We start from the raw sequence: 19,933 nt of genomic DNA on the forward strand, positions 1-19,933 counted from the left end.
ATCTGAACCAGATTTGTTTGCCTAGAGCTTTCCACCAGCCAGTAGCTGTCCTTTGGTCTTGACTCACGCTTTCCAGTCAGGATTCCCAAGAAAGGAATTTGAATCTATTGACCCCCTGGCACTGCCATTGTCTGGGTGGGACGTTGTGGCCCTAGTCCTCTCCCAGGTTGCAGGCCAGCCTGTCCCACCACTGCTAGTTTGGTGCCTTGATCCGGGTAAGGGGGGCACCGCAGGAACCCCTCTTAACAAAACAGGGAGGGCCAGTGGACCTGGCAATGTCCTTTACTTAGGTTGACTTGCTTAGTCAGCTTGGATTTTCCACAGGAAAACTATACACTGTTTTTTAAAAGGACACTTCACTCAGAAAATGTATCATCTTAATTCAGCAGTTTCCATAAGTAGCCCTTAATCTAAGCTCTAGGAATTAGCTGTATCAGATGCAATGTAATATATACTGTGGCTGCTAACATTAAACAGTTTCTTCTTATTCGATCAACTAAAAAGAAACACTGTGATTCCTCTCCCAGCTTGCCTTTTAATTTGGGAGTCAGAACAACTGGGGGTGGGGTGGGGTGGGGGAGTCCTCTGGGGCAGGGGTGTGGTGAAGCAGAGGGAAGATCCAAGTTTCTCTAGTGCTGCCAGCTCCTACCAGGCTTTCTCTCCCGATTCTCTCACTCACCTTTTCCTGCAGTTGAGCATACCTGTTGTCTTGCCCCTGTCTCTGCTTTGGAAAGCAGAACCCCTGCTTCTTTCGGAGGTTTTCCTCCCTCCACTCCAAACCAGAGTCTGGAGGGAGGCTCAGTGCACTGTAGCGCCTGGACTCCAGCTGATTAGTCCAGGTGGCCCCTGATTGGAGGCCCTCCCCAGCCTCCTTTGAAGTGGAAGTTGGAAGGAAAGTCTGTCTTTCTCATGCTGCTGCTGCTAAGTCACTTCAGTCGTGTCCGACTCTGTGCAACCCCATAGACGGCAGCCCACCAGGCTCCCCCGTCCCTGGGATTCTCCAGGCAAGAACACTGGAGTGGGTTGCCATTTCCTTCTCCAGTGCATGAGAGTGAAAAGTGAAAGTGAAGTCGCTCAGTCCTGTCCGACTCCTAGTGACCCCACCGAGTGCAGTTTACCAGGCTCCTCCGTCCATGGGATTTTCCAGGCAAGAGTACCGGAGTGGGGTGCCATTGCATTCTCCTGCCCTTTTCCTGAGGTACACATTAAGATATTAGGAGCTACTGGCGGTATAGCCCGTTGTATACTGACAGCATGTGGTGAACGCTGATTGACAGTGAGAGAATAAGGCAGACCTGCAGCGAGCGGACAGGAGAGGCAAGGAGCCCCAGGTGGTGCTGGCGGTGGTCCTGACCTTAGCTGTAGCCCTGTCCTTTCTGCAGTTTGGCTTTACAGCCCTTCCTTTAATATGTGTAATCCCGTGTTGTCCTAGTAATGCACATGTGTATCAGTTATCTATTGCTGCATAAAAGTTTATCCAAGAATGTTATAGTTGCAAACAACAAACATTATCTCACAGTTTCTATCAGTCAGCAATTGAGGAGTAGCCTAGCTGAGTAGTTCTGGCTGTTTGCAGTCAAGGTGTCATCTGGGACTGCTGGCAGGCCTACTTCACTGACTGTTGGAGACTCCTGGTTCCTCATCACCTGGACCTCTCCACAGGCTGCTTGAGCGTCCTCACAATATGGCAGCTGCCTTCCCCCAGAGCAAAGCTGTCCAAGAGAGCAAGGAGGAAGCCACAATGCCTTTTATGACCTGGTCTCTGCAGCTGTACACTGTCACTTCCACTTTAATCTGTTCTATAGAAGCAGATCACTGTGTCCAGCCCACCCTCAAGAGGATAATTAGGCTCCACACAAGTAATCAACGTGTATCTAATTCTGTGGTCTCTCTGTTCTCCCCCACCCCTGCCTTCTTCGTGTCTCTGTGATCTAGGTGTTTCCTCACACCACCACCTGAAAGCTGTCCTCCAGGGTGTGTAGCTCTTTCAGGGGTGCCTTGGGCCCTTAGGAGTTCTCTTTTATCCTTTCTTATCAACTCTGATAGAACTGAATGAATCTATTCCCTGTAAAAGTCAGTTCTGCCTTGGCAGGACACCAATCCCTCCCCTATACTGTGGGGTTAGAGAACAATTTTAAGCCAAAAAATGAGGGCACAGTATGTGAACAGAATATTTAAAATTTGTGCTGCTCCAGAGCTCAAAGTTGTTTTACCTACATACTTTTATTTCTTAGGGAAGTAAGAGGAATCCTAAGAACTAATAGTGACCAATGATTTCTCTGGTGGTCAATTCCATGGAACACACAGGAGTTTCAGGAAGGAGTGGATGGTCAACCTCCCATCGCCATGGTGACAGGTCACGTGGAGGATTGAGTGGCAGTGGATGTGATTTCTCAGCTCTCCAGCGGGGAGGCGGGAGCAGGAGGGTAGGAGCTGCCCGCCCTGTGCAGGGCAGGTGAGCCCGCCAGGGCTCTGGTTTGTAAGCATCAGACACTGAGTAGGCCAGTGTGAGCAGAAAAGAACTTAGTGAAAGGACCTGGGGATAATCGTAGAATTTCTGGGAACACTGACGAAGTGGCTTCTGAAAATGGACTGGAAGAGGAAGACAAAGCCCAAATCATGTTGCAGACAGTGTGACTACCACCATGGACTCCAGAGATGGTGGCCGATGACACAGACACCTCCCAGGACACTGGACATTGCTGCCATGGCTGCCAAAATGGACAAGCCACCACCCATGCTTCACAGCGTCCCTTGCTCCCAGTGCAGAGCTCAAGGCGGATCCATCTGATTGGCTGAGTCTAGATCATCTGCCTGTGCCTTGTTTGCCAGGGAGCTAGGAAAGCAAGGCTTTCCAGCTTCTGTTATGGCAGGTGGGCTCAACCTTCCACCAGGGTGCAAAGGGTGCGGGATCTTCAGACTTGAAGAAGACCCTAACCCAGGCAACCAACACTCCTCAGAGTCCACTCCAGGAAGTAAGAAACTTGAGGGTCCAGAATCATTCTGGTAAGAAGTTTGGAGGGAAAGGGAAAGACAGTGGTAAACTAAGGGAGGAGCAAAACCAGAGTCTTTCCTTTCTTTTCGGTAAGATTAAGGGACCTGAGCAGTTTCATAGAGGAGAAGAAAAAACAAAGTTTCTTGACAAGGAAGCTTGCACTCCATTCTGCCTCTAGCATCAGGACAGAACTGTTCAAAAGACAAGACCACTTTGAATAAAAGGACATGTTTCTGAAATAAAGGAACTAAAAGTATTACTCATGACCCTTCAAAAATTTCATATAGTCTTTCTTGGTCTGCATCTATTAATTACATTATCCCCATGTTAAGAATGTTGCCTAGGCACAGAACAGGATTCAGTAAATATTTTGTAATGAAAAAAATTTTACTTATCTGTTACCTTTAATTTAATATCTAAATAGATACCATATTCTTTTATAATTACAATATGGAAATGTCTATGAACAAAATAGATAAACTTTTTGTCATATGCTGAGGAAAGAACGGTGGTAGTAAGATTCATCCAAAGTTTTTGCAGCAGCAGCAACGCAGCAAGCGTGTGGTCAGTGTTTGGGGACAGAGGTAAATATCCGCAATCCATGCATACCTTTGATTTCTTCTTTTAGTGCCTAAGGAAGCAGAAGAGCATCATCATTGTTTTGTATTTGACACTGATTACAGTGAGTCTCTACTGGAATATTTTTATATATTAATAGCTTTATCTCTGTAGGACACTTTGCACACACACTTTCTTTAAACAATCTTTACCTTTTTTTTTGGAAAACACTTTTCTTGGAGTCGCTATTTAAGTTGGCTCAAAAATCAAAAGGCATAAAAAAGCATGTCCTGAAGTCTCCCTCCCACAGGTGTCCCCAGTTTCCACCTCCCTCCCAAATATAAAACTGTTGTTACTTGCATGTGTATCTTTGTGAGAATTTAAGAAAATGCATGTTCAAGCTAATATGAATATATATTCCACCACACTACCTTTTTAAGCCACAAATGATAGCATTTCAAACACTGTTCTACACTGTTTTCCCCTCACACAGGATCTTTCTGTATCAGGCATAGAGCACAGCCTCATTCTTTTCTGGGTCAGCACAGTGTTGCATTATATGCATTCTAACTTTCTCGGCTGCCCCAGTGAAGAACTTTTAGGCTGCTCCTTGTGTTTTGCTTTTTGAGCAAAGAACAGCTGTTCTTTAAAACCACACCGAGGCTTCCCTGGTGGCTCGGTGGTAAAGAATCCGCCTGCCCACACAGGAGATGTGGGTTTGATCCCTGATGCAGGAAGGTCCCACACGCTGCGGAGCAACTGAGCCCATGCACGTAACTACCGAGCCTGAGCTCTAGAGCCTGAGAACCGCAACCGCTGAGCCCCGTGCAGCCTGGAGCCTTGCCGCACAAGAGAAGCCCCCGCTCTCCACGACTAGAGAAAAGCCCTTGCAGCAACCAAGACCCAGCTTAGCCAAAAATAAATAAATGAAACAAAATTATATTAAAAAAAAAAACAACAACCCACACTGGGAGCTCCCTGGTGGTTTAGTAGTTAAGATTCAGCACTTTCACAACAGAGGCCTGGGTTCAACCCCTGGTTGAGGAACTTGAGATTTAGCAAGCTGAGCAGCATGGGCAAAATTTTTAAAAATTACTTGAATTAAAAGAAAAAATATATGTAGCTTCATGTAAAAATATTTTAAAAAATAAAACCATGCTCACCAGCACCAATTCCCCAATTTTACTCTAGATCAGAATAAATCAAGTTGTAAATGAGGAGATTTGTTTAAGGCTACAAATGATGTCAGGGCCCAAGTGTAAATGAGGAACCATAATCAAACAGATATTTAGTCCCTGCAGCACCAGGAGATAAGCTCCAGGACCTGAATGGGGCCGGAGGTCAGGCTCAGGCCTTCCTGCCCTGCAACGCTGCCCCAGTGGTTGTGGGCCTGGCTGCGTAGCTGCTCCAGGTTAAAAGTACACCAATACCAGGAGATGAATTCTCGGAAATGGAAAGTCTTTCAGGCATTAAACATTTAATTTCTCTGTAAAATAGTAACCAAACCCAGGCCAGCTCTCCTTTCCTTCTATCAACTATGCTCCAATATAAAATAAAACTTACAAAAAAAGAAAACAGACGCAGGGCTGGCCTGCACAGTCAGGTTCCTAGGGCAATGACAGACAAGTGAGCAAGGTTCTTCAGCAAGGATGGGACCAGAGAGACCAGTAGGGGCCCAAAGGAAACTTTGAGCCCAAGGTGATATAGATGACATTCTCCCAAGTGGAGGAAAGTGCTGTCATGCCCCTTGGACTGGGTGCAGGTTCCTCGCAGTGCTTACAGGTAAGATGATGGTGATGGCAGCTGACACTGATGAGGGGTTCACCGTGTGGCAGACGCTCTTCCCAGTGCTTTACATGACTTTACCACTAATCCTCGAAAGAGCACTTTGAGGCAAATCCTGTTACTCTCCCTGTTACAAATTAGGAAACTGAGGCAAAGGGAGGTTATGTAACTTGCTTAAAGTCACACAGCGGTCACAAGAAAGAAGTAGGGCCCAGATTTGAAATGTGGGCAGTCTAACTCCAAAACCTACATCCTTGTGACCAGGGCTTCAGGCCAGGGGATGTGCTGTAATTAACAGACCCCCTAGGAGCCCAGTTGCACTAGGCAGCCTGAGTAGTTTTGATAACAAAAACCCAAAGTTCTACCAGCTGGGGGTGATCTGGGCCAGCCAGGTCTTCTTGCCTTGTCGTCTACCTTGGCCCCAATCCCTGGGGTCACGAGGGGCTGGCAGTGCTTCTGGAGGACAGAACTGGTTGCGGTTGCACCTCAGACAGCCCAGTGACCACCAGCATGCCCCAGGGCCTTCTGTGCCCACAGCCAGGGGATCTGAAGATGGATCCAACAAGGAACCAGAGTATCCACGGACCTAAGTATTTAGGACACAAGGCAGGAAAGGCTGGATCCAGAGGGTGGAGGGCATTTATTCCCTGCTAGGCAGGTGGGGAGGCAGCATGTGAGCCTAGCAAAGAAGTGAGGGAGGGGCAGCCCAGGCAGGAGGTCTGATCTGGGCAAAGGGCCGGAAGCATGGAGAGACCAATGGGCAGGGGCCAGAGGGAGGGTCCATGCCAAGAAGGGTGGGAAAGGCCTGGAAGAGTCGTTTGGAACACCTGGACTGGACTTTCATGGCCAGAGCTGTGCTTTACAAAAGTTAAACTAGGTTATAAAGTCCAATTTTCCAGAATGATAAACACACTGATGGAGGGGTGAGCTTACAGACACAGGTGCAAGGGTCAAGGCTGGTATAAACTGCAAGCGAAATAAGCATAGATCATGAATACACTGGGCCTTAACCAGGTTAAATCTGATGTTCCAGCCCCCTGCTGTTGTCATTGGGTCTGGGACAGCTGGAGCAGCTCTCAATCAGGTCATGCCTCCATTTACCCACCTGTAAAGTAGTCCTAAAAGAGGCTTAAATGAAACCTTCAAATCTACAAGAACATGTATCTTTTATTGTCTTATGTTTACAAACACTATTCAATATGCAATAATAACAGTAAACATTGGTAGTACTATACAGGGAAATATAAAATAACTATTGGGTGGCCTGTTTTCAATTTTGAATAAAATTCGTATTTGCCTACAATACAATCCCAGATAGCTTCAGTTTATGTTTTTCTGAGATCCGGAGTCCTGCTCACATGATGTGAACTGCACTGTGCTCTCCTAGGATGGGGAGTACAATGCTGTCTCCACCTGCAGGCCCTTTCAGATGCAGAGATGTGACAAAGCAGCACTGCTGCCTCTACTGACCTGATTAACCATCTGGTGCTGCTGGACAGTTCTCTTCTCTCTAAATTCTTCTGATTCAATTTTAATTTCATACATTGCCCCACAGCCTCCTGAAATAAATGTCATTTGAAAGTGTTTCAGTTATTAAGTTACAGCAACCACAGTTCCTTATGTCCTTGAATAAGTACCACACAATCCAAAGAAGGTCTGAATGTCATCATTCAGCAGAAAACTGCTAAGATTGTTAGATGATCATGGCTTACAATCTGATCCCGCCCTCCTCCTGGCAGGCTGCCTCAATCCCAAATGTGCTCTTCCTTCTGCAAAGCGCTTGTATTCCCCAGCATTACTGCTTCCATGGTAGGAAAGATAAGGCACAAGACATGCAAAGCCTAAGAAATGTCAGTTGTCCTACTAGTTCCTTTTATTAAGCCAGCAAATGCCATGGAAGAAGACGGGAGGGACTGAATTTCAATGTCCTGTCCCAAAGGACCAGCAATTGGTATTTTTAAAAATGCAAAAACATATTAAAATCTGACTTGAAAACCACGTGCAGTCATATCTGAAAGTAAAGGAATAAGGAAGTGTGAGAGAGATGATCTGAATGCTATCATTCAGCAGAAAGCTGAATGATATGGACACAGCATTACAATGAACAGTGAAGATGTGCTAATCACAGAGCTGGGCTCTCCAGCACCCCTGGTCTACAAGCTGCATTAAGGGTTTCCCCCTGGGCTGTGGCCGGTAAGGGACAGCTCTCAAGGCAGAGTTTGTCTGGACCCATCTACCCCTAGACCAAGCTTTGTCTCCATGTGGCTTGAGAGCTAGGGCTGATGAATGATAACAATAAAATGTGCTGCTCTAGCATGAAACAACTCAGCAAGAAAGTGCCATTCATTCAATAGGCTTTGTTAAGCTTTTCTTATATGTTCTAGGAGACTAAGTTTTGGCTAAACCAAGGTTCCCAGCCTTGATCCCCTTTCTGCACTCTACCCAGGACTAGGCAGAGCCAGACCAGAGGTCAAGTTCCAGCTCTGCCCTAACTGGGCCTGTGGCAGGTACAGGACTGGTGACATCAAGACCTCAGCATTGCCCTGGGACCCCTGCAGGGGGCTCACTCAACCCGCCATTCTGACAGATCTTTAGATTGGTTCATTTCCTATAGTGACCAGGATAAAAGGACTCTCTGAACTTTCTCCTGATCCTTATAAATGTTATGTTCTGAGAAACCAGTGAGCCCTAGAGCAATGGAGACTGATAAAGACTGTCTGGGTGTGGGAATCGCCAACTCGTCCACATGCGTGTCTGGATAAAGGCCTTATCTTTCCTGTCCAATGGGGGCAGACGTTGATTGCCCAGCCTGCTCCTAATACACAGTCAGCCTGAACTTCTGAGGCCCCAGCGGCCATTCGAGAAAGGCAGGGCCTGGCCAGGGCTGGTCACTGGGCTCAGGACAGTCTCCCTGGGTCCTGGTCCTGCTGCTGCCTCCCTGTAAAGGGCCAGGCAAGTTCTTTGGCTTCTCTGGACTCATTCTTCCTGGAATCTGTTCCAGCTCTGGCATTCTAGGGTGTCAGAAGAATATGGGGAAATTAAAGTCTGGCTCATCTCAAAGTCAAACTAAAGACTGGAGCTGAGCCCCAGGGTGACTGAGAGGAGTCTAATCTGAGCCGGGCCAGGTTGGCAACCCTGAGTCCCCGGAGTTCCCCGCTGAAGTCTCAGCATTCCCACCTCCACCCCTTCCGGGAGGAGAGGCCAAGGTCAGTCTGTCCAAAACCCACACATACTGAGAAGCCACTGGGGGTGAGCACCAGTCCCCTGCCCTGTTCCCCTCCGGCGAGTAACATCCTACCAAACTCTGTGGGAGAGATGAGAGCAAACCTTACCCGAAATGTCAGTGACTTTGATAGCGGTAGCTCGAGGAAACTTTTCTTTGAGAATCTGGGTCACTTTGAGCTCCCCCTCAGTCTGTGAGGCAAAGGTGCGCTGGGCCCAGTGGAGAAGAGGAAGCTGCCGCAGAACAGAGGAGAGTCACTGTGCAGGCCCCTCTGACCTCCCCTGCGAGGCAGGGCCCTGGGCTAAATCGGGGGGACTGCGTGGCATCAGATGTCCATTGAAGTTCCCCAGGATGCAGAATAAACTTTTTTTGAGCGAGGAGTGGAATTGTAAATAACTAACTTGAACTCCAGAGATAACAAGGCCCCTAAGTTAATTCAACAGATGTTTATTCCTCACGACAGTGACACCCTATCATGAAGACAGCTTTAGTGAGGTGCCTGAAGTGCCAAGTGATATGCCCAAGGTTGGATCCCATAGTAAGATGCAGACTAGGAGAGGCCAGGCATGCCCTGCTTGGGCAAGCATGCCGCTGACCATGTGCTAATGGGAGCAAACAGCACCCACCCTTCAGGCCTGATTAACATTCCACATTCTCTCCAGTGGGTATAACCCTGTGACCTACTGCTATAAGGCAGCTATTCTCTGCAATCCTTACTGGAAAGAAGAAACAGAATTCTGTGAAAGGATCTGAAAGAGGAACATTTTTAGATTATTTACCATTGGAAGTAACATTCTTCCCTCCCCCAATGGCTACCCTAAGGAGCCAGTGCTTCTGATGGGAATGTGTCTCAACCCTTAGGGATGAAGATGCAGAAAATCATGTCAGCAGCCCCTTGGCTAGGTTAAGCACATGCTGAAAAGAGAGACTGAAAATAGCATGGCAGGGACTTCCCGGGAGATCCAGTGGCTAAGACTCTGCACTTCCAATGGAGGGGGCCTGGGTTCGGTCCCTGCTGGGGGAATTAGATCCCACATCCAGCAACTAAGAGTTTGCATGCTGCAACTAAAGCTCCTGTATGCTGCAACAAAGATAAAAAATTCTGCATGCTTCAGCTAAGACCCAGTGCAGCCTAACAAATAAGTAAAAATAAATATTGAAAAAAAGAAAATAAAGTATGGTACGGCTTCAGTGTCAGGTAAAGATTTTGGACTTTTTACACAGGCTTCTTGATGCCAATGTAACAGTGCCTTTTGAAGCAAGTCAGGAAAGATTCCCAGATAAGAGTATCCTTAAAAAGGGAGTAGTACCAGGCTCCCTGGCTGGAGGAGGATGGTGGGTGGAGTGCTGTTCACCACATGCTGGTGCTGAAGCTACCATCCCTTCACCTGCTCAGTCTTGCCCATCCTCTAGGCCTTTTCTGATGGCCTAGAGCAGAGTCCTGTGTTACAGAACCTCAGAGCATCTTCTTTAAAATACCCTGTGCACTGACTCTTTCACCAATTGGTCTTAGAGGCCAAGACATGGGTCTGTCCTGCTATTGCAGTCTTCCAGAACTGACACAGGGCAGGCCCTCAGGAGAACTTGAGTGATGGGTGAATGAATGAGGAGGGGGAAATATCCACACAATTCAGGGCATATGTATTGTGCTGTCATTTGCTCAGTCGTGTCTGACTCTTTGCGACCCCAGGGACTGTAGCCCGCCAGGCTCCTCTGGCCTCGAGGATTCTCCAGGCAAGAATACTGGAGTGGGTTGCCATGCTCTCCTCCAGGGGATCTTCCCAAGCCAGGGATCGAACCCAGGTTCTCCGCATTGCAGGCGGACTGTTTCCCGGCTGAGCCACCAGAGAAAACCAGCATTATGTACTAGGCACCCCCAAAGAAGTCCTGATTCTAGCAGGCAGCTGAAATGCAGGTCAGGAGAAAGATCTGCAGGGAGACTGAGTGCTGTTCAGAGGGACAGAATCTTATGTTGTGGACCTGGGTAAGATTGGCTGGATCGCAGACCTCCTCTGAAAACGGTGCCCTGGGGGTGGGGCTGGGGGCAAAGGCAGAGGGTAGCTATGTGGCAGGCAGCGCAGCAGTCACTAAAGGGTGAGAGTGGGGTTAGCACTATGACTCCTTGGGAAAAGTCTTTCCCTCATCTCTGCTGATCTGCAGGCAGCGGCCTTTAAACCAGCAATCTACTGACACAACCCCTGGAATGTCGACTGTCCATAATGAAAGTCACCAGCAGCAGTGCCTTTCATGCTTGGGGGAGGCAGGTCCAAGAGAAGGAAGAATGTGAGAGGAAAGCAAAAGAAATGGATGGAGTGAAGGAAGAATGAACCAGCAAGCGGGAGAAAAAATTAGGAGAACGTATGGTGAGTGCCCTCTACTGGCTCCCAACTCCAGGAGTGTGAGATTTGGAAAGGGTCAAGGTCACAGAAGCCAGGAGGACGTTCCGGAGTCCTGACTCAGTCACAGGAACCAGCACGCACTCCGCGACTCCAGGCTCTGACTCCCATGTCTTCGGCTCAGTAAACCGACATGGCTTTTTCCGTGCCTGCTGGATTACGACTGTTTAGGTATCCGTTCCCCTCGACCTCAACCCCCACCCCGTTGGGGAGCTCCCCCAGCACGCGCCGGGCCTGACACTTCTCTCAGTACCCGTAGCCGGGGCCACTGAATGAATGAACCAGCAAATCAATGAATGAGAGAAAGGAGGCGAAGCCCCTGGCCCGGCGCGTCGCCCTCCGCGGGCCGTCTCTCCAACCCCGGCCCGCCCCGCGGTCCCAGCGCAGTTCCTGCCCCGGGGCGAGTGGCTCGGTCCCCGTCCACGCTCACCCGGCGGGTTCCGCGAAGCAGAGGCCCTGCCGCGGCCGGGCTCCACGCCGCCATGCCCGGCCGACGCGGCCCGCCGTCCGAGGTCGCCGTGTCGCCCAAAAGACGCGGAGTCCGGGACCAGAGCCGCCGCCGCCACGGGCGAGGCCGCCCCCTGCTGTCCGGAGGCCGCGAGCCGCCCCGCACGCCCAGGACGCCCAGGGCCCCGCCGTCTGCCCTGACTGTCCTGGCTTCCCCTGCCTCCTAGCCCTCGCTCCCAGTGGGTCCTTCCGCCTCGGCCTAGAAGCCGGTGCTCGGACTCTCCCCCGTCCCAAGGACCCTGGTGCCCTAGGTGGAACGCCCCCATTCCTACTCTCCACCAGAAAACCTGCTGCTAAACGGAGGAGCTTCGACTTCTCGCTCCATGAGGGAGCCGGAGGAGGATTTTAAGCAGGGGAGTCGTTTTCAGATTTGGGTTTAGAAAGATCATTGGCCCCTGCAAGAGCGGGGACAGTCGCAGTGGTCCAGAGACTAAAGGCCTGAACAGCAGCAGGAATGGGAGGAGTGGACTCAGACACCTGGGAGGCGAATGGACTGGAAGACAGTATTGGCGGGAGAGGGGATGAAGGCGTCAGGGATGACTCTCAGGTTTCTGGCTTGGACAATGAAATGGGTAGAGGAGGACTAGGTTTGGGGTGAAGAGGGTCGACTAACTCAGTTTTGGATGTCCCTGAATTTAAGGTGCCTGCAGGAAATGGCTCAGCAGAAGAGCCACTGGAGCCACAGACCTTGGATAGCCTGGCAAACTCTTTTTGAGATGTTTTGCAAAATTCAAACACCACTCCCATCCGCTGGAAAGCTCAACCAGCAGATCAACTGGAAGCTAAGGAATGATATTGACCTTCCCTGACCCTCCTGACTTGAATCAACTAAAACTTTGACTCTTGACAACTTTTGCCCCCATTCTAGACTGAATTCTCCTCGGCCAAGCCCTTTCATGAATGTGCATATAACCTTAGCTTAAAATTTCTCTGCTTTTGCTCTTGGGGAGACACTGTGTTCTCTTTACTTGTCTGATCACCAAGTCATGTTCAATCCTTTGCAACCCCATGGACTGCAGCATGCCAGGCTTCCTTGTCCTTCACTATCTCCCAGAGTTTGCTCAAACTCCTGTCCATTGTGTCAGTGATGCCATCCAACCATCTCATCCTGTGTCACCCCAACATCAGGGTCTTTTCCAAGGACTCGGCTCTTCACATCAAGTGGCCAAAGTATCGGAGCTTCAGCTTCAGCATAAGTCCTTCCAATGAATATTCAGGGTTTATTTCCTTTAGGATTGACTAGTTTGATTTCCTTGCTGTCCAAGGGACTCTCAAGTCTTCTACAGCACCAAAATTTGAAAGCATCAATTCTTTGGCACTTAGCTTTCTCAACTGAAATATAGCCTTCATTATTACTGGACTGCTTGTACCTCCCTATGCAAACTGTGCAACAATATGGCTTATGTGGTAACCAACTCATCTTTTAAAGTCAGTTCAAGCCTTGTCTTCTGATCAGTCATAAATATTCTGTTCAGCACCACCAAAATAATCTTTCACAGAGAAACCTTTTGTCTCCTGTAGGTAGGTTGCCTAAGCCTGAAATAACCTTTTTACTTGCCTGTTAAGTCTTTTCATTTCTGTAGCCCTCTGGAACTCCCCTTTACTGGCTAGATGAGATGCTGCCTGAATTAACAGTCAATAAAGCCAATTAGATTTTTTAAATTTACTGTTGAATTTTGTCTTTTTGACCCTCATAATTTTTCCTTTCATCAGTGCTAATGCTCAATTGTATCCAACTCTTTGCAACCCCATGGACTGTAACCCGCCGGGCTCCTCTGTCCATGGGATTTCCCAGGCAAGAATACTGGAGTGGGTTGCCATTACTTCCTCCAGGGGATCTCCCTGACTTGGAGATTGAACCCATGTCTCCCGCAGCTCTGGCATTGGGCAGGTAGATTCTTTACCACTGGGAAGCCCCGATTTCTCCTTTGCATTACTGTTAATAGCCTCATTTTTTTTTTCTTTGCTTGATTCTTTAACAATTAGAGTTGGTGGGATTAGGGATAATTTACAAACTTTCAATTTTTCTTCAGAGATGTAACTAAACTGCCAAAGATATTTCTTCCAGAGTATAGTGGAGAATCACCTCTTTGCTACTCAAAACAGGGAGGTCTCAATGAGGCAGACCATATCCCATGACCTAGGCTGGTTGATCAGATTTAGGGACTGGCTTAGAGTTGGTCACATGATCTGAGCCAGACTAATCAGAATTGGTCTAGAGACTTTGGGGAACTAAGGAAAATAAAGGATCATTTGCACCTGGGTTGCTAAACTGGTAGAAGGTGTACTCTTGGGGACCATCTTTGTAACCATGTGGGTAGTGCCACAGTGGAAATGAAGCAAAACAAGCAGAGCCAGAACTGAACACTAAAGCAATTTTAATTGGTTTAGTTATTTTTAACTAAGAGACCAGTGTTAAATTCACTGAACTGCATTTGAAAAATTCCTTCTTTCCTTTACTGAAAATCAGTACTTTTGCTCCAACATTCTTCACATAACTTAACAGTGGCTCACTTTTTTTTTCCTCCTGGATGTGCTGGGTCTTCATTGTAGCCTGGGGACCTCTCTTGGTGCAGAGGAGGCAGGCACAGTAGTCGTGGCCCACGGGGCCACGAGCTTAGCTGCCCCATGGCAACTGGGATTTTAGCTCCCCGACGGGATTGAACCTATGTTCCCTACATTAGAAAGCAACCCCTAGATCCAACCAGTCCATCCTAAAGGAGATCAGTCCTGGGTGTTCATTGGAAGGACTGATGATGAAGCTGAAACTCCAATACTTTGGCCACCTCAAGAGTTGACTCATTGGAAAAGACCCTGATGCTGGGAGGGATTGGGGGCAGGAAGAGAAGGGACGACAGAGGATGAGATGGCTGGATGGCATTACCAACTCGATGGACATGAGTTAGAGTCCCTTGAGTCGGGGAGTTGGTGATGGACAGGGAGGCCTGGTGTGCTGTGATTCATGGGGTTGCAAAGAGTCGGACATAACTGAGCGACTGAACTGAACTGAACTGGATCACCTGGGGAGTGGTTATTTTGGACTATCTGCTTTAGTATCTTCCTCCTACCCTCAGTTTTTGGAACTGCTGTTGGAGCCACCTGAAATGAAAACTTGTCCATTATTTGCTTAATTAAAATACTTCAGAGTCATCACCTACAAGTGAAAAACCCAAGTTCTTTCATTTGACTTACCTCTACCTACCTGTCCAATTGAAATATATCCTTCACTAATACTGGACTGCTTGACTTCCCTATACAAACTGTGCAAAAATTCTGTTATGTTGTAACCACCCATCTTTTAAGGCAGTTCCAGTTTTGTCTCCCCCAGGGAGCCACCTGACTCAGGGTCTTTTCCAGTGAGTCGGCTCTTCCCATCAGGTAGCCAAAGTATTAGAGCGTCAGCTTCAGCATCAGTCCTTTGAATGGATATTCAGGGTTAATTTCCTTTAGGGTTGACTGGTTTGATCTCCCTTCTGTCCAAGGGACTCTCAAGAGTCTTCTCCAGCACCACAATTCTAACCCATCAATTCTTCCATGATCAGCCTTCTTTATGGTCCAACTCTCTCATCCGTACATGACTACTGGAAAAACCATGGCTGTGACTATATGGACCTTAGTTGGCAAAGTGATGTCTTTGCTTTTTAATACACTGTCTAGGTTTGTCATAACTTTCCTTCCAAGGAGCGTCTTTCAATTTCATGGCTGCAGTGACCATCCACAATGATTTTGGAGCCCAAGAAAATAAGATCTGCCACTGCTTCCACTTTTCCCCTTCTATTTGCCATAAAGTAATGGGACAGATGCCATGATCTCAGTTTTTTGAATGCTGAGTTTTAAGCCACCTTTTCTACTCTCACCTTCATCAAGAGGCTCATTAGTTCCTCTTCACTTTCTGCCATTAGAGTGCTATCATATGCATATCTGAGGTTGCTGATATTTCTCCCAGCAATCTTGATTTGTTTGTGATTCATCCAGCCTGGCATTTTGTATGATGTACTCTGGGTATAAGTTAAATAAAAAGGATGACAATATAAACCCTTGTACTCCTTTCCCAGTTTTGAACCAGTCAGTTGTTCCATGAAAGGTTCTAATTGCTGCTTTTTGACCTGCATACAGGTTTCTCAAGAGACAGGTAAGATGGTCTGGTACTCCCATCTCTTTAAGAATTTTCCAGTTTGTTGTGATTCACACAGTCAAAGGTTGTGGTGTAGTCAATGAAGCAGAAGTAGATGTGTTGCTGGAATTTCCTTGCTTTCTCTATGATCCAACAAATGTTGGCAATTTTCTAAACCCAGTTTGTACATCTGGAATTTCTTGGTTCACATACTGCTGGAGCCTACCTTGAAGTATTTTGAGGATGATCTTGTTAAGCATGTGGAGTGAGTACAACTTTTCTGTAGTTTGAACATTCTCTGGCATTACCCTTCTCTGGGAATGGAGTGAAAACTGATCTTTTCCAGTCCTGTGGCCACTGCTGAATTTTCCACATTTGCTGACATATTGAGTGCAGCACTTTAATAGCACCATCTTTTAGGATTTGAAATAGCTCAGCTGGAATTCTGTCACCTCCAAGCTTCCTAAGGCCCCCTTGACTTCACACTCCAGGATGTCTGGCTCTAAGTCAGTCACTGCACCATCATGATTATTCAGGTCATCAAGACCTTTTTTGTGTATTCTTCTGTGTGTTCTTGCCACCTCTTCTTAATCTCCTGCTGTTGTGCTGTGCTTAGTCGCTGAGTCATGTCCAACTCTTTGCGACCCCGTGGATTGTAGCCCACCAGGCTCCTCTGTCCTTGGGGAGTCTCCAGGCAAGAATACTAGAGTGGGTTGCCATGCCCTCCTCCAGGGGATCTTCCCAATTCGGGGATCGAACCCAAGTCTCCTGCATTGCAGGTGGATTTTTTACTGCCTGAGCCATCAGGGAAGCCTCTCGACTTTTGTTAGGTCCTTACCATTTCTGTGTCTTACTGTGCCCAACCTTGCATGAAATGTTCCCTTGATAGCTCCAATTTTCTTCAATAGATCTCGTCTTTTCCAGTCTATTGTTTTCCTCTTTCTTTGCATTTTTCATTGAGGAAGGCCTTCTTATCTCACCTTGCTATCCTCTGAAACACTGTATTCACTTGGCTGTATCTTTCCCTTTCTCCCTGGCTTTTCCTTTTGTTCTTTCCACAGCAATTTGTGAAGCCTCCTCAGACGACCACTTTGCCTTCTTATTTCTTTTTGGGGGGATGGTTTTGGTCACTGCCTCCTGTCAGGCACTCTGTCTATCAGATCTACTCCCTTGAATCTATTTGTCACCTCCACTGCATAATCATAAGGGATTTGATTCAGGTCATACCTGAATGGCCTAGTAGTTTTCTCTACTTTCTTCAATTTAAGCCTGAATTTGGCAATAAGGAGTTCATGATCTGAGCCACAGTCAGCTCCGAGTCTTGTTTTTCTGACTGTACAGAGCTTCTCCATCTTCGGCTGCAAAGAATATAATCAATCTGATTTCAGTATTGACCATCCAGTGATGTCCATGTGTAGAGTCATCTCTTGTGTTGTTGGAAGAGGGTGTTTGCTATGACCAGTGTGTTCCTGACAAAACTGTTAGCGTTTGCCCTGCTTCATTTTGTACTCCAAGGCCAAAATTGCCTGCTACTCCAGGTATCTCCTGACTTCCTACTTTTGCAGTCCAATCCCCTATGATAAAAAGGACATCGTTTTTTTGGTGTTATTTCTAGAAGGTCTTGTAGGTCTTCATAGAACTGGTCAACTTCAGTTTCTTCAGCATCAGTGGTTGGGGCAGACTTGGATTAAATGAACCTAGATTATTGTTGTTTTTGTGATTGCATCCAAGTACTGCATTTTGGACTCTTTCGACTATGAGGGTTACTGCACTTCTTCTAAGGGATTCTTGCCCACAGTAATAGATATAACGGTCATATGAATTAAACTCTTCCATTCCCATCCATTTTCGTTCACTGATTCCTAAGATGTTGACATTCACTCTTGCTATCTCCTACTTGACCACGTCCAGTGGACCTAACATTCCAGGTTCCTATGCAATACTGTTCTTTACATTATCAGATTCTACTTTCACCAACCAGTCACATCCACAACTGAGTCATTTCCCCTTTGGACCAGTGGCTTCATTCTTTGTGGAGCTATTAGTAACTGTCCTCTGCTTAACCCCAGTGGCATATCTGACACTTTCTGACCTGGGGCTAATCTTCCAGGGTCATATCTTTGCCTTTTCATACTGTTCACGGTTCTCCCGTCAAGAACACTGGAGTGGTTTGCCATTCCCTCCTCCAGTGGACCATGTTTTGTTGTAACTCTCCACTATGACCCGTCCATCTTGGGTGGTCCCGCACAGCAGGGCTCGAAGCTTCACTGAGTTATGCAAGCCCCTTTGCCCCAACAAGACTGTAACCCATCAAGTTGTCTTTAACTTCATTCAGAACAGTTTTGTTAGACTGTGACAGCTGTAGCATGCATTTAAAAAGACACTATCAAAATTGGTGAATTTTTACGTAGCTATTTTAATATTGAACGTGGTCTGTCAGGTTTTGTGTTGGAGATTTCTCCCTGGATGATACTCCACAGTTGGGTAGACTAGCTGAAGTTGACAGTGATCAAATCAAGACATCAATTGAGAATAATGTTACACCAGGAGGGAGATAGTCGACATACTCAAAATACCAAATCAATCATTGAAAATCATTTGCACAAGCTTGGTTAATCACTTTGATGTTTGGGTTCCACATAAGTTAAGCAAAAAAAAAAAAAAAAAACACTTTCTTGGGAGTCCTCTATTATGAGCGATTTCTGGAAAACCAAATGATTAATTCCAAAAAGTACTGCTTTCAATTAGACCAACTGGAATTTCAGTCAACAGAAAACTCAATCTTCTAGGTTTCCTTGATAACCAGGTAAAAACTGCTACAGATTGGCTGGGAAGTTGATTCATCTGCCGTATTCACCACATTGCACCTTCAGATTTCCATGTATTTCAGTCTTTACTCAATTCTCTGAATGGAAAAAAATTTCAATTCCCTGGAAGACTGTAAAAGGAACCTGGCATAGTTCTTTGCTCAAAAAAGATACAAAGTTTTCGGAGATAGAATCACAAGTTGCCTGAAAAATGGCAAAAGGAAGTGGAACAAAATGGTGACTACATTGTAAAGTAGAAATGAAAAATGTGTATTTTTACTTAAGAGCCAAAGGAACACTCTGAGCAACCCAGTACATCTTTTTTATCCACTGGTCCATAAACTCCACAACAGGATCTTGCCTTATTCACCTGTGTCAAAAGCCCAGCATGACACAGGACAAAAAGAGCATGCACTGATCAACAATAGATCCAGAGCAAGAATTTAAACCTTTTTAGAAAAGGATTTTCAAAACAATCTATCTTGGGCTTTCAGTGTTTCCTTACCTCATTTGCATGATTTTTAAATTGCAGTCATTTTATGTTGTAGAGCCTCCTAGCACTCTTGAGCATACAGAACTTTTACAAATGCAGCCAAGAGAAAAAGACCCACCTAACGATGTAGTCAAAGTCTGAGCTTTTGTGACATGTTTTACAAACACTGAAAATCCCTAATGTACCTCTCAACTGCCACTCCCTCAATAGGTCACTGGAAGGGTTAAATGCAATAAAACTGTTAAAAGTATTCCCCCCTCCTCCCTGCTCAAAAACAAAACAAAACAAAACAAAAACAGGTAAGTTCTTCTAAGGAAGTGATATTCAAAATGCTGGTCAGCCACAGATAAGGAGCTTGGCCAGAATCTGAATCAATAATCTACTTCCTTCAACTAGCAAATTTGCTACAAAAAAACATCAGCTGAACTAAACAGTGCACTCAGATACTTACATTAGAGTGAAAACTCTTCGTCTTTTCACAGAACAGGAACAAAAAGTTCACAGAATGGCAGCCTGTCCAAGCTTTTGTACCATCCAGGATTTTTCAAACAGTTTGCTATGAGCTCTGCACCCCAAGTTAAAACCGAGAAATTTTTCCTAGCCCCACATGCAGCCAGGAGAGAGCTATGTGACCTTGGGTCTGTCAGTGGGAACCAATCATTTAAAGTTTTGATTAGGAAGAGACCAAAAAGGGAGGAGGTAATAAGTCAAGTCCTTTATTCTGGTCAAGGCAGATGCTTGACCAGCTTTGGGGAGGAGTTACAAAGTTCACTGATATCTAGTGGCTAGTAACAAGAAGGCAAGCTATCGGGTCCAAATCCATCCTAACAGCATTGGGGTATTTGCTAGAAAACACCCAAGGCATGGTTTGGACAGTTTCTGGCTGTGTGGCTTCAAAGTCAGACTCTGGCCTGCCCAAACATTTGAGTTCTTTTACTCACTCATGAAGTTTAAAATTCTTTCAAACTTAACCACTAGACACTTTTACAAACTCAACACTTTAGCAATAGGTTTCAAGCCCATAAAAATATAACCATCATAAAAGAAAGTTCAAA

General features: G+C 46.5%; 1 protein-coding gene across 1 annotated transcript; it reads right to left on the bottom strand.

Annotated features, from left to right (window-relative positions):
* Positions 1 to 3,361: 3,361 nt before the first annotated feature.
* BOLA3 (bolA family member 3) lies at positions 3,362 to 11,542 on the bottom strand. Its single transcript, XM_043918413.1, has 4 exons — positions 11,388 to 11,542; positions 8,671 to 8,794; positions 6,809 to 6,897; positions 3,362 to 3,626 (listed from the first exon to the last, which is right to left on the bottom strand). Exons 1-4 carry the CDS (start codon positions 11,439 to 11,441, stop codon positions 3,561 to 3,563), a joined length of 333 nt encoding a protein of 110 aa, XP_043774348.1. The 5' UTR covers positions 11,442 to 11,542; the 3' UTR covers positions 3,362 to 3,560.
* Between the last annotated feature and the right edge of the window lie 8,391 nt (positions 11,543 to 19,933).

The sequence above is a fragment of the Cervus elaphus genome, chromosome 11 (genome assembly GCF_910594005.1).
Source record: "Cervus elaphus chromosome 11, mCerEla1.1, whole genome shotgun sequence".
NCBI lineage: Eukaryota > Metazoa > Chordata > Mammalia > Artiodactyla > Cervidae > Cervus > Cervus elaphus.

Bases quoted from the DNA above. Each gene is read 5' to 3' on its own strand.
- BOLA3 (XM_043918413.1), bottom strand. From the start codon at position 11,441: ATGGCGGCGTGGAGCCCGGCCGCGGCAGGGCCTCTGCTTCGCGGAACC. The intron at 6,898-8,670 runs GTAAGGTTTGCT...CATTTATTTCAG, and splicing joins CAAAGTCACTGACATTTCGG to GAGGCTGTGGGGCAATGTAT. The intron at 3,627-6,808 runs GTCAGTAGAGGC...CTGCTTCCTTAG, and splicing joins AGCACCAGATGGTTAATCAG to GCACTAAAAGAAGAAATCAA.